Here is a 14,716-nt window from a genome sequence, read left to right as displayed (position 1 = left end):
TCAAGACTTAAATACGGCTTATTATTTAGGCCCTATTTGTTTTTGCCTCTTTTCTCTGAATAGAGGAAAACGTCTGATTTGGTCAGACGTAATCAGACGTGGGGCTGTTTGTTTTTTTTCTGGCATTAAGAGGTTCAGCGTCTTAATAACATCTGAACCAGTAAGAGCTTTTAGTGGGTCTGAAAACCTCTTAACAAAAAAAAACATACGTTTGTCTACGGCCTCCATTAACTTCTAACCCGGAGACTAGGTTCCATCTCCGACGACTAGAGGTTCGTCTCTAGCCTCCACCTCTTAATGATTCAGATTTCAGACATTTGAACCACCTCTTAACATTCAGATGTGATATTCAGATTCAGACTTAAATCTCTAAAAAAACAAACGGGGCCTTAACATAACATTAATGCAAACTTCACATATTTATAACTTTATTTGTTCATATGAACAATAGCGAAGCTCGGGTTTAGTCACGGGAGTGACCGAAGTCACGGACTAAAAAATTTTCGGGTCGACGATTCGGTTCGTGTCGGCGATTCGGATCGGGTCGGTGATTCGGGTCGGGTCGGATCAAACAGTATGACATCTATATTTCTAATTTTTCTTTATTTATTCAAACAATTGTTCTTACAATAAAAAAAACAAAATAATTTTTTAACCAACAAAGACCTAAAATATTCATGATGATGCGAGAGGAAGGGTGAGTAGGGATAAGCAAATTCGGTATTGATACAGGTACCGGTACCGAAATCGGTACAGATTTGGTACCGTCGGTACCGAATAGATACCAAAGTTTTGAGTTTTGGTACCGGTATATCTCAAATTTTATCTTCAATATCGGTATCGAACCGAATATTTTGGTATCGGTACCGGCACCGGTACGATACCGATCTCATCCCTTAGGGTGAATACCTAGAAGAAGAATTGCAAAGACATAAAATATTTATTAAAACAAATCTTTTACTATTCGACTACTATTTTGTAACTTCTGTTTATAAATATTGCAAGGTTTTAGGAAAAAAAAACAAATGATAGGGTATTATATTTATAAAAAAAGTCAGTAGTGACCGGTAGCATTTTGGAAAAATACATCGGGGGTGACCGCGCTTAATACCTATAAAAATTTTCGAGAAATATCGCGAAATTTACCATACTAACGAAGAAAACGGCAGTGGCCGGGGCCACCCCCCGTCCCCACATAGCTTCGCCCATGCATATGAAGGCTTACAGCAAACAACTTTTCCTAAACACACACAAATTCATATGACAATCGATGTAATAGTACACATCTTTACTTGTAGAGTCCCGTCAAGAGACTTGCACGTTTGAAGTTCTTTCCGTTGATACTGATTCCAGCTTTTGCTCTAGGATCAAATGCCGGATTAGCATTGGATCTGCCTGGATTCGACTGATTTAGATGATTCAAGGCAGTATCAGATCTGTTACAATTGCAATCATTGATTTAAGATAGAATTACATATATTGTCCTTTATGCTTGCACCGAATTTCACTTATTGTTCTTTATCTTTAAGTTTGATATGTTATATCGTTTACGATTACAAATCCAACAACGTTTGTCCTTTAGCCCTAACCCAATTAGTTTTTCTTGTTAAGTCAGGTCATGTGCCATGTATATGAGGCGAATTGGTCATTATACCAATTTATTTAAACAAAAACATTTTAATTTTTAATAAATAAATTTAAAAGAATATACTCCATTCGTCTCATTAAAAGTGTTCGTATTTCCCTTTTCATTTGTCTCATTACAAATGTCTTATTTAAAAATTTATTAGCCAGTTTCCATGTTTACCCTTAAACACACACAACTAGCACTAATAAATAATATTGATAAATGCAATTTTCAAGGGCATTATTGTTATTTGATAAACAAAGAATTAATTATTTAATTTACCTTAAACTTTGTTTTTTTTCAAACCATGACACTTAAAGAGTGACAGAGGGAGTATATACAATCCTCTCTCTCTCTCTACAGCCTACCTACCTCACCACCCTACCCCACCCCATCAACACCTTCATATCTGCCACCACACCAGCTGAATAGTTGTTACACTGTCGAAAGTGGCTATCGGAAAACCAAAAGGACAAACAAAGAACCCTCTATCTTCTCCTTCATAACCCCTATTCAAATCTCTCTCCAAGGAAACGGCAACATGAAGAACCATATAGGCTATGGCTCCGTAGTGTGAGAACAAATGATGGCGATTGATGGTGACGGTGGATGATAGTCGTGAATGAGATGGTGGGTTTAACAGTTCTAGTTGCCACCATTACATTTGCTTGCTCTGCAGAACTTTTTCATTCGATTTCGATGATGAACTTAGGTTCCATCTATTGTATTTGATTTCGGGTGTTTTGTTGATTTATGCCTAAATTAGGCGTAGATTTAGTGTTCTTTTTTCTTTAATAAAATTACAGCCTAGTGATATTGATATCAGTTATTCGATCTTTTATTTACGATTTGGATGTTAAATATATAGTTTTCTTTTCAATTGATTAGATTCAGTAGATCTTGTACTTTTCGATGTTCTTGTTAACCTCAGTTTGATTTAGTTCTAAAATATGGTTCTTTAATTGAAACTATAAATTTGTGGGTGGTGGATGATGGTGGTCGACAAGCAGTTAACTATAACAGAAAATGCTTGTAAGTCCCGAATCTGGATCACTACAATTATGATATCAATATACAATTATTGGTGCGGAATACCAATACTTGGTGAGTCAAGAACACAAGTAAACACAAGAACGTAGTAATGAGATTGCTTCAAAACACACGTATATTAAGATACGTCGGGTGCTTAAGCACTTACAATACTTGCTCGTCCCACAGCTGGTAGACGGCCAAAACTCGATTAACAACTACTAAACCAACAACCTTAACCCTATACACAATATGAACTATATATAGGAGAACCAACACACTGGCCCAAACAAATAAAAGCCCACCGAGAACAAAAAGATGTTCTCGGTTTACATGAAAACCCGTACCCAAGCCCAATACAAATATATAAAGTACAAACCACATAAACTAGGCCCAACAATCTCCCCTTGGTTTGTAGCTTTTTCTTCAATCATGCTCCATGTAATCTATATCAACATCCTTCAGTCCTCCTGCCCAAAACTTACATCTGATGATAGAGGCGACCATAGCTGTGTATTCTTTAGCGGCTGCTTCAAAAAGTGGATCAGCTACAATCTGGAACATGCTGAGTGTCTTGATATCCTTGTCTCCAAGTTTCAACAAATTCTTAGGATCAACGAATCGGTATTAACCTTTTCCCTTTTGTAGCTTGATAATAACCGTGGAAGTAAAAGAATCATAGAACCAGAACCTCATGTTCTCCAAAGTATCATCAGGAATGACATATGGTACAGGAATATAAGTAGCTTTCTTTGTGGGAGGCCACATAACATTTACCATCGTCTTTTCCATTCTTTGATCCTTAAACCCTTTGCTTTCTTTAAGAAGGATTATGCAGTTGTCATGTTCGGAAAACCTCGATCAACTTCACGTTTCAGAAAGTTCCAGAATTCTATACCTCGTTTATCATTAGATGGATTGGTGAATAGAGAATTTATCAGGTCACTTAAATCCACTTTAGTCCAGGAACCAAAGTCTTTCATTTTCTTATAATATTCGGTGGTTCCTGACTTCCTCTTCACCCACCACATGTTCTTATCCGCATCAAAAACCCATGATAACACTCCCGATCGATCACCGTATTTATCAGAGAACCCCTTTTGAAGCGTAACAAGGTACCTGTCTGGGTTATCCGATGATTAAATATTCTGATCCGAGTTCTTCATTACCAACAGTTTCTTCTTTCCATTTTCAAGTAATTTCTTTTGAATCATGTCTGAGTTTTCTTTGGAGACCGGGGGGGGGGGGGGGGCAATCATGTATTGCTTTAGCGACTCTGACTCATGAATTTTGTCTGCTGGACGAATATGAGAGTCTTTGTCTTGATCAACAATGGGAGTTTGATGAACCACATCATCATTTCTTTTAAATTCATCTCCAAATTTTTGAAATAACTTCTGTTGAAGGTCAAGATACATCGCTGTTAAACCTCCCATACCAGACTGCAACTCTTTAATTTTGGAACCTTTGTCTGAGTTGCTTGCCTCAAGTTCCTGAATACGAACATCTTTAACTATTGAATCTTGTTCGAGTTCAAAGACTTGAAGTTGCAGTGCTTGAATGTCTACAGGGGCATTCTCAAGTACCACCCCTTTACCCTTATTCTGAAAATAGCTCTCTTGCATGGCAAGGATTTGGGCAACATTGCTTGATGTACTTGTACTTGACTGACCCTGAACGGCTGGGCCAGACGAACCATAAGGAATACCTGTGGTGTCGGTGTAGGGAATGTCTGTATCAAAGTCAAATTCACTTACAAAATCACTGGACAACAAATCTTGAAATGATGGCTCAGCAACAGATGCATCTGGTTCAGTTTGCTTTTCTGGAGCATGTGATTCTGGTTGAGCAGTTTGTTGTTGTGGGCTGGTGGTTGTTTCTGGTGTTGGTGTTGGTGAAATGGTGATTGTTTCGGCTTCGCTATCCAACTCGCTAGATCTCGGATCAACCCTTTTTCGTTTGCGATGGATGAGATCAGCAGTTAGTTCTTCACTATTGTCTTCCTCAATGTTTTCAGTAACTGTCTGAGGAGGTTTCAGCGCGGTTGACTGAAGTAAAGCTTTAGCAACTTCAAGGGATTTCAACTTTTCATCATCAGTAAGAGTGACTGTCTGATGGTGTTCTTCTTAATTTTTTTCGTCATCGGAGATTTCAAACGTTGCAGCACGTGGTTGAGCGGGGGCCACATGCTCGTCAGCAACCTGAGCTATAACAGGCTCAGCTTTAGTCTCAGCAAATCGTCCGAATTTTACCAGAGCATTTAAGCCCCGATATACCACTTTGGCTCCCTTTCTCGACTGCTTCATCAACTCAAAAGTATTGGGTCCCATAGACTTCATGTCCAAGGTCTCAACAGATCTGATCAGGTCGGTGTAATGATAATCAAAGATCATCTGTAAGAACCTTGGATACATGAGGAACATCTCCTTCTTCTTTACTTTTAAGTTGCTCATCATTTCATTGAAAACAACTTGGAATAATTGTAATTCCAATCCATGATCAGAGCAACGATAGCAGACATCTGAGTGTGGCTGATCTCGTCTGAACCTCCCTTCCTCCCCGAGATACATGTAAAGAACGTGTGTAATAGGTATCTCCAATACAGGTGAAATAACTTCTTGATTGCTGGAGGATAGGTGCCTTCGTAACCCATTCTGGCAAGAACATCAGTAACTTCAGCAGCAGAGTACTCTGTTGGGTAATCGGGTTGATCCCCAAACATAAGCACTTCTCTGACAATGGCCTCAGTAATAACGACTGGCTTTTTCTGTACTTTGGAGTCAATTGACACGACTCCGTCTGGCCCTCATGGATTAATTGACGCATTGTTCCAAAAGTCAGTAACCATCTTCTTGCATATGGCGGGGTTCTCTTGAAGAGCATGAGAGATCCTGCAAGTATTGAGTCCAACGATCATCGACTTGAACTCCTTGTGGGCCATGGGTGGATCAAACAGATGACCAGCTATGTTATGTGTATCAACAAACTTTAACGGATTCTGACAGGCCATTTCTGCACCAAACGTATCAAATTAGATAATAAATAGACTACCTTGATAGTATTTAATGAAATGTCTATGATTTATAAGAAATTTGTGCCACAAGACTGAAACAGGCCCAAAGAGAACTCATTTGAGAGCCCAAGGAGCATTTGATGGCCCAAGTACACAACATAGTATAGGTTGAGGCCCAAACAATGAGAGATAAGCCCATCTGGAGAGATCTCGGTCAACAGGGTGAGTTCTCGGTCAACAAATTTGATTTCGGTCAATAAAAATCAATGAAGCTAACCGAGAACTGGGGTTCTCGGTCAACATTTAACCGAGAACGAGGTTCTCAGGCAAGACTTAACCGAGAACGAAGTTTTCTGCCAAGATAGGGGTTCTCGGTCAACGAAAGTCAACCGAGAACTCCTTGACAGCTGGGGACAGAGAACCCCTTGGTTTCCCCCTTGGGAAACGTGTAATCATCTTCAACCCACCGAGATCCCTATAACATCTCCATTAAACCTGCAACAGTTTTATAAAGATCAACCGAAAACGCTTAATAAACCATAAGACGTCCACCAAAACCCCTAATTACTCAAGAATCTACTATAATTCATCAGATTATCCATGAAGTTAGTTCATGGCAGCCTTAATTAAGCCTCTGTCTGTACATAGATCTCACATGTCCTTTTCCAATACCTGATAATCAAATAAGAACACTCTGAATGATGATTAGTGATGATGGTTTTGTTTTCAGTTAGAAAGGCTTGAGAGAGATGAAGGTTTTTGGTTTTGTGAAAATAATACAAATGATAAAACAAAACCTTAATATCATTTATATTATAACAGAGTCGGGCCGAGAACATTAGATGGGCTCAAACCAGTGAATAGCCTAAGTAGAATATGTCCAAGCAGATCAAAGACCCAAAAGTTTTTCAAAGCCCAATCTCAAAAGCAAGCTCAGTTTACACAGACATTTCGAGGAGAGTAATTTCGAGAGAAATAAATAAATCAATAAAATAGGCAAGACAAAACAAAATAAACTTAAACAAGAACAAGAAAAATAAAGCCACATTAATATACATAATAACTCACTTGAATTTTATATAGTCGGGATCAAATTTTAGTTTTAGTAAAAACGCCACCCTTTCATGAAAAGATCCGAACATGGAATCATATCGTTTAAGAGACTGTCACAAGGATTTATGTTCGGCGTTATTATGACATAAGAGACAGGTTGATAGCAGGTATAACATACTTAGCATGATTTTCATTGCATCAGTGATATGATTAAGGTTCAGTTAGGCATAAAGCTTATATGAACATCACTCATGGACCTGAGATACCTCCTATCTCTTCTCAAAGCGTATTTGGATTTCCCCAGATCACCCCAATTTGACTCCAACCCCCTAGTGCTTAATCAAAAGATTTTATAGATAGTAAACATGTTAAGCTTTAAGGTTGAGCGTTTGACTTACAGGCCTTTCATTCGAGACATGAAAGGACTTATTTTTATACCCCCATCTCTGTAGCTCTAGTTTGACCCTTTAAGCTTTTGAAAACAAGAATTTTGATAGAATGAATAGACTAAGAGAAAAGTTCTTCAAGATTTTTTTTTACTAACATAATACAATATTTTTTGTGATCAAGAAGAAACTTCCCTGGGAGTTAAAAATTTTGAAAAATTTTCCAAAGGTTGGATCAATTCTCACTTTGAAAAATTTTGAAGTTTCTAAAAAGCCGTTAACTGAATAGCAATATCACTTCCCTGGGAGTTAAGTAAAACACATGTGTTAAGAATTCAGTCACCCCGGTCACTTTAAACCTTCAGGTAAATGGCTATCCATTATAACCACAAGTGGTTAACCGGACCAAACATGCATGAAAACACATGTCCTTCCAGCTCAGAGTTACCGACATAATTTTAAGTGAAAGAATACGAAACATAAAACACATCATAATCGCCCCGGGTGCTTTCAGTTGTTAGGTAAATGGCTATCCTGTGAAACTACAAGTAGAACACGGAACCAACCATATACAAGTATATGTTCTTCAAACTTGAGCAATTGACGTAATTTTAAGCGAGAATGAATTTTTAATTATTTTTTTTAAATAAAGACAACGCACACACACTATTTTTGACATTTTGATTTTTCAACGCACACACACTATTTTTGTCTTTTTGATTTTTCTCCCCCTAAATTTGTGAAGAAATATGTACAAATATGTACAAGTTTATACCCAAAAAGACTCAATCCTCGAAACAGAGCATATTAAGAAAACCCACAAGCACATTAAATTTTGCTATTCCGACCGGTTTGTAAATAAGTCCGCCACATTGTTGTCAGTGTGGACTTGTTTAAGATGAATCAATTTTCGATCGAAACATTCACGAATAAAATGAATTTCAATATCGATGTGCTTGGTTTTAGAGTGTTGAACAGGGTTTTTCACAATTGCATTGGCCGCATCATTATCACAGAAAATAGGAGTGTCAAGAAATTCCAAACCGTAATCCAGTAACTGGTTTTGCATCCAGATAACCTGAGAGCAGCAAGCAGATGCGGCAACATATTCTTCTTCGGCGGTCGAGGTGGACACTATTTGTTGTTTCTTACACTGCCATGAGATGAGACGATCTCCAAGGAACTGACAACCGGCTAAAGTGGATTTCCTGTCTATGTCATCTCCACCATAATTACTATAAGAAAAAGCATAAAGATCAAATTCTGATTGTTTGGGATACTAATGACCTAACTTTGGTTGTCCCTTCAGATATCTAAAAATACGTTTAACAACAATTAAATGAGAGAGTTTAGAGTTAGCCTGGAAACGAGCACATTGACAGACTGCAAACATGATGTCAGGACGGCTGGATGTGAGATACATCAGAGACCCAATCATCGATCGATAGTACGTTTGATCTACAGGACTCCCTTCAGGATCAGATGACAGTAGCGGTCTTTCTGCCATTGGAGTGTTAGCACTCTTGGAATCTTGAAGTTCAAACTTTGGCAGCAAATCTTCAACATACTTTCCTTGATGCAGTAAAATTCCTGTCGGGCTTTGGCGAACCTGTAAACCCAGAAATGTTGTCATATCACCCAACGAGCTCATTTCAAATCTTTTCTTCATTACACCCTCAAATTCTTTGCACAACTCAGCACTGGTGGATCCGAAGATGATGTCATCAACATAGATCTAGACCAGAATCAAATCTTTTCCGACAGTTTTCCGGAACAATGTTTGATTAATGGTTCCACGCTTGTAGCCATGATCAAGAAGATGCCCGGTCAGTGTAGTGTACCACGCCCGAGGAGCATGATGTAGCCCGTATAATGCCTTGTCTAGCTTGTAGACATGACTTGGTTTCATAGAATCAACAAACCCCGGTGGCTGATCAACATAAATCTCCTCTTTGACCTCACCATATAGAAACGCGGTCTTGGAATCCATCTGATACACTGTAAACCCCATATATGATGCATAGGCTAGAAAAATTCTAATCACCTCAAGTTTAGCCACTGGAGCATAGACCTCTGTGTAATCTAACCCCTCAACCTGACGAAACCCATGAACTATCAGTCGTGCCTTGTTTCGAACAATAAACCCGGTGTCATCTTGCCTGTTTCTGAAAACCCATCTTGTATCGAGAGCTTTCTTTCCTTCCGGTAGTTTAACCAATCTCCATACCTTTAACTAATCAAACTGATTCAATTCTTCATGCATAGCATCAACCCAACTAGGTTCCTTAAGAGCCATCTCAACATTCTTTGGCTCGATTTGAGAAATGAAACAGGAAAACATAGAACTGTTTATGTGTCCAGTCTGACTTCTGGTGGACACACCCGCTTCAATGGGAATTATGATATTTTCAATCGGATGATTCTTCTGGATTCTCAACGGAATTAAATGATCGAAAACATCATTGTTAGGTTGAAGATTTGACACGTTCTCACCAGAATCAGTAAGGGGGTTCTTCCAACCAGATGTCGTCGTACTATGGGATAAGAAGTACCGGCCACATATTCATCTGGGACGGCATCGGGAAACAGTGTGCTCCCGAATATCTGACGGACGGAACTCACCCCCTCAGCATTAGCAGTATTCTCAGACGAGTTTAGCGAACAATCGGATTCTAAAGATTCCTTGGGCTAAGTGTCAGTTGTAGACGACACATTACTTAACTCAACAACATCATCATCCGGTAACGGAGAGATATGAGACACTGTCTGTGAACTATCTTTCATAACTTCCACTGTTGGACCACTTGGAGATTTTGTGTTGATGACTGGAAATACGTTGAAAGGTTTGAAGAGTTCGTTGTAGTCAAATAACCAATCGGGACCAACACAAGCGTCTGTCTCATTTTCTTCCAACCAACGAACTTCATAGGACTCAAGAATCTGTTTCGTTGATTTTTTGTAGACTCCGTAGGCTGTATTACAACACTCATCAGCTGCAGCCCCGAACTTTGGAGTGGAATCAAGATTCAGCAGTGTGCATGGACAACCAAACACTCTGAAGTGTGCGACGGTGGGTTTGTGACCATAAACGATATCGTATGGAGTCTTCATTTTTGACTTGTTGATAATAACCCGATTCTGAACATAACATGCTGTATTGATAGCCTCTGCCCAGAATAACAAAGGCAGTTTAGAGTCACACAACATGGTCCTTGCTGCCTCGATAAGAGTTATGTTTCTTCTTTCAGCTACACCGTTTTGTTGTGGTGTTCGAACGACGCTATACTGACGAAGTACTCCCTTTTCTGAACAGAAATGGTTCAATGAAGCATTCTTGAATTCCGTTCCTTTGTCACAGCTCATTCCCTTCAGATTTAGGTTCAGTTGGTTCTCCATGAGTATCACGAACTTCTTGATTAAATCTGCAGTTTCACCCTTGTTTGACAAGAAAAATACCTATGTAAAACGAGAGTAATCATCAGTAATAACAAGAAAATAGGAGCTACGAGAAAGACTTAGAACATGAACTGGTCCGAAAAGGTCCATGTGGAGTAATTGAAAAACGGAAGATATAGTATTAATTAACTTTGGCTTGTGAGACTTTCGATGATGTTTTCCCAGAGCACAAGCCACACATTTTTCAATAGTCACAAAATCTTTGATTGGTAAACCACGAACCAAGTTATTTTTAGCAAGTCGATTCAGATTTTTAGTATTAGCATGACCTAGCCGACGATGCCAAAGCATTGCATTATGTTCTGACACTTTTGAAAACAAGCAGGTTATTTCGTCAGGAACATTTTTGTTCGTGTCGATCATATAAGCATTATCTTTTCATTGTGATCGAACAAGAATCCAGTCTTCTGGTATAATTATGCCAGGCTTCAAAATCAAACACTCTTTCTTAGTAAAATGAGTTGAAAAATCTTTTTCACAAATTTGTGACACACTCAGCAAACTGTGTTCAATTCGGGAACAAAATTGACATTTTCAAATTTTAGAACACCATTACTTACAGTACCCTTTTGAGTGATCTTCCTCTTTTCTCCTCCCGCAAAGGACACATACCCACCGTTAAAGGTTTGAATGTCGTGTAGTTGGGTAATGTCTCCTGTCATGTGCCTGGAACAGCCACTATCAACATACCAAGGTCTGATGATATTCCTCCATAGCTGTCCCTGCACGAAAAGCGGGATTAATTAGTTTTGGATACCCAGTCCATACTTACACTGGGTGACCCTGATTCGTCTACAGTTGTCACGGATTGCCATGGCATATCCTTTTGATAATCAAAAATAGATTTTGTAGAAGCTTTTGCCGGAGATTTAGGAAACCATCTGTGTCTGTGTGACTTGGAGTTATACGTACGAATGGTTGTCATAACCTCCAGAGTTTTGGATGTGGAAGGAGGCGAATCAGCCTTTTTCTCTTGTTTTGGTCTAGACTTAATGCTTATGTTAGAATTAGAGCTCGAGACTTTTTTTTTTTGACCTTTCTTTTAGACATGTTAGGTTTGGTCTGATGAGGACTAAACCTGCCATATTTGTTTCGATTCCAATCATCGTCAAAGGAACTAGCCCAATAATGCCTGAATCCTTGCCCAAACACGTTATAAGGCATGTAGGGCGTATTATTTTGATAGAATCCATAATAAGGAACATATGGACGATGTGGACAATTTCTGGCAATGTGACCAGGAGTGCCACAATTAAAACACGTTTGACGTTTTATAAAGAAATCATTTTGGGCAACCCCTTATCTGGACTGGTTGTGTGGACCAGTCTGCTTACATTTGCGAGAATTCATGTTCTTGTCTTTTAATTTATCACCTGGTTTGTCATTAGAGCATCCCTACTTGACAAACTTAGGTGCAACATATTTGTTGATGGTTTTTTGTTTTTAATTTTATTCGAAACCACATTATTAGAATCCAAAGTTTCAACTGAATCAACCACACAAGAATCCTTGCTCTTTAAAGCAAAGCCCACACAAACAGTCGAAATAACAGAATTCATAACAGGAAGTTTTAAAAAAACATCAAAAACAAAATAATTATTAAATTCAAAACAGGGGTCGTCATCCTCATCAGTCCACTCCTTCACAATTACTTTTTCTGCACATGAAGTAGATACATTAGAATCGTTCATATTTGAAGTGGACGGACCAGTGTTCACAAAACCAGTTTCCTCACCCTTATTTTGTTTACCATACTTCATATCCTTTATCTTTTCTTCCTGTTCTTTGGTGACAGGAGTAGGAACATAATTCTGGTTGTAAGGTGGGGGAACTTGACTGTATCCTATTCCCTCACCCTCATTCTCTTTCCACCACAATTGGTTCTCAATCATTGAGTTAACTACTTTACTGGAGCCATCGAATTTTTTAAAATCAAATTCAGCCTTTTCAAACTTACTAGTTAGATTCAATATTTCTAACTTGGAGGCTTCCAATTTAGCAGTTAACTCAGCAATCTCTTATTTGGCATCAAGGTGATGGCAACCTTTTATGCTAAAATCAGACTTAAGCTTAGAAATATCCTTCTTTTGTGCTTCTATTTTTTCTAGAAACCCTTTTTCATTTTTCTTAAGTTTAAAATTTTCTGATTTTATTCTCTCCATGTCTCTCGTTAAATTATCGTTATGAAGCTTATACATTTCTATATTTTCAACACAATTTAAGAGCATGGTTTGAAACTTACCTAAGATGAACTTGGTGAAGTGAACGCCATATAAGCAAATTGAAGCTCTTTGATCTTCTCCTCAGTAGCGTTTTCTTCTCCAGCGTCTTCAACATTGGCAAAGTTTGCAGTCTGGTTTCCAATATTGAGTGCAGCCATTTGATCTTCCCAAGAGAACTGTTGAGAAACCATACCCCTTTCACCATTACTAGAGTTTCCTCCAACCTCACCTCTGGCATTTCCAACAGGAACCAAAGCCCTTTCCGTATTTCCATCCTTTGTTGGATTAGTACATTCTCGAGCAAAGTGACCCGGCTCGTGACAGTTGTAGCACCTAAGAGTATCCTTGTTGAAACCCACCTTTTGATTATTCGCCATGTTCCAATTATTTCTACTCGTCCTCTTAGTGAACTTCTTCGCACGAAAAACTGCCATGGCGATTTGCCACGAGATGTCCATCTCTTTAACATCATCAGGGTGAATCTGATCTAATTCAGCAGCAACCACTGGTTGAACCAAGTCTCTAGCCAAAAATGCATTATAGCAGTTCATGAATCCTGCCATTAGAGAGATATTCTCTTGATATTCTTTCGATATAGTGGGAATCTGATTAAAGTTCTGACTGGTCGTGTGAGCAGGTTTTCCAGTATCACTAAAATATTGACCAGACTTGGTGAAGAAAACTGGTTGGGGTGGGGTGGATGATGATGAAGATTGACCTTGAGTAGATGAAAACATCTGAAAGTTACTCTGAGGTGGCTGCTGGTTGGCTTTGAACAATGAAAAACTGTCTTGAGACATAAGAGCATTGTTGTAGGCAACATTGTATCCGGCCGCACTATAAGAACTTGCATGGTTTATTGCACGTTGCTTATCATCCATATCACATGCTTTAATGGTGGCTATCATCTCACTCATACCCATTCTGTTGAGGTCCTTAGTCTTCTTAATAACCGCAACATTCATGTCCCAACTTTTTGGCAATGAGTTCACCAGCTTGTTTTTGATTTCTGAGGTTTGAAGATAGATTCCTGCTGATCTCATTTCAGTCACAAGGGATATAAATCTCTGAAGTTGGGATTCCAACATTTCTCCTAAGACATGATTAAACATATTGAATTTATGTCTTAGCAGATCTTGGCGACCTCTCTTCATGTCTTCATTTCCTTCATAAGCTTCTACCAATGCCTCCCACAACTCCTTAGCAGATTGAAGTTCTCTAAACTGAAGGGCAATCTCAGGTGAGAGTGCCATGGTTAGAGTGGATAGAGCCTTTTCATCTTCCTCAACTTTAGCAAAATAATCATCATCATATTGTGCAACAGGTTTAACAAGAACTTCATCAGAACCATCCTTTTGATAAGTGATTCTTTGAGGTCCCCTCACAATACTTTCCAAATCTTGGAATCTTTCATCTTGAAGTAGTGTTCAAAACGAAACTTCCATTCACTAAACCCTTCATGAGACAAGAGACGGGGTATACGAGTGGCCGTCCCTATGATGGAATCAAGTTCTTGATGAAGGGATGAGTTGACTGAGTTAGTTCCATTCGTTAATTGGGCCATTTCAATCAAGATTGATTTTAAGTTAAAATATCACTTAGGTCCAAATGTAAAAAGTCCAAGTCCAAGTAAAACAGGCCCAAACAGTTAACTGGGCTGAGAACAAGTCCACAGTGGATGACCGAGAACCACCAAATTTAGCAAACGTTGACCGAGAACGACTAGTTTTGACCAGCCTTTGACCGAGAACTCCAGGCTTTGACCGAAAACTCCAAATTTTGACCAAGATCTTGACCGAGAACTACTAGTGGCTGAGAACAAGACTTGGCTGAGAACAAGGAGACCGAGAACAATGTTTGGCCGAGAACATTGTTTTGGACAGAGAACCCTGAAGATTTGCCGAGAACCCTAGAAACAGGTTTGACCAAG

General features: G+C 38.8%; 1 protein-coding gene across 1 annotated transcript; it reads right to left on the bottom strand.

The window, feature by feature from the left end:
* Positions 1-11,094: 11,094 nt before the first annotated feature.
* LOC143623709 (uncharacterized) lies at positions 11,095-14,071 on the bottom strand. Its single transcript, XM_077094552.1, has 2 exons — positions 12,807-14,071; positions 11,095-11,286 (listed from the first exon to the last, which is right to left on the bottom strand). The coding sequence occupies exon 1, from the start codon at positions 14,037-14,039 to the stop codon at positions 12,807-12,809; it is 1,233 nt and encodes a 410-aa protein (XP_076950667.1). The 5' UTR covers positions 14,040-14,071; the 3' UTR covers positions 11,095-11,286.
* Between the last annotated feature and the right edge of the window lie 645 nt (positions 14,072-14,716).

This window comes from Bidens hawaiensis, unplaced genomic scaffold (genome assembly GCF_021521415.1).
Source record: "Bidens hawaiensis isolate Kalapana, Puna unplaced genomic scaffold, B.hawaiensis_p1.1 tig00003536_1, whole genome shotgun sequence".
Classification (NCBI taxonomy): domain Eukaryota; kingdom Viridiplantae; phylum Streptophyta; class Magnoliopsida; order Asterales; family Asteraceae; genus Bidens; species Bidens hawaiensis.
This window is presented reverse-complemented; position numbering and strand designations above follow the sequence as displayed.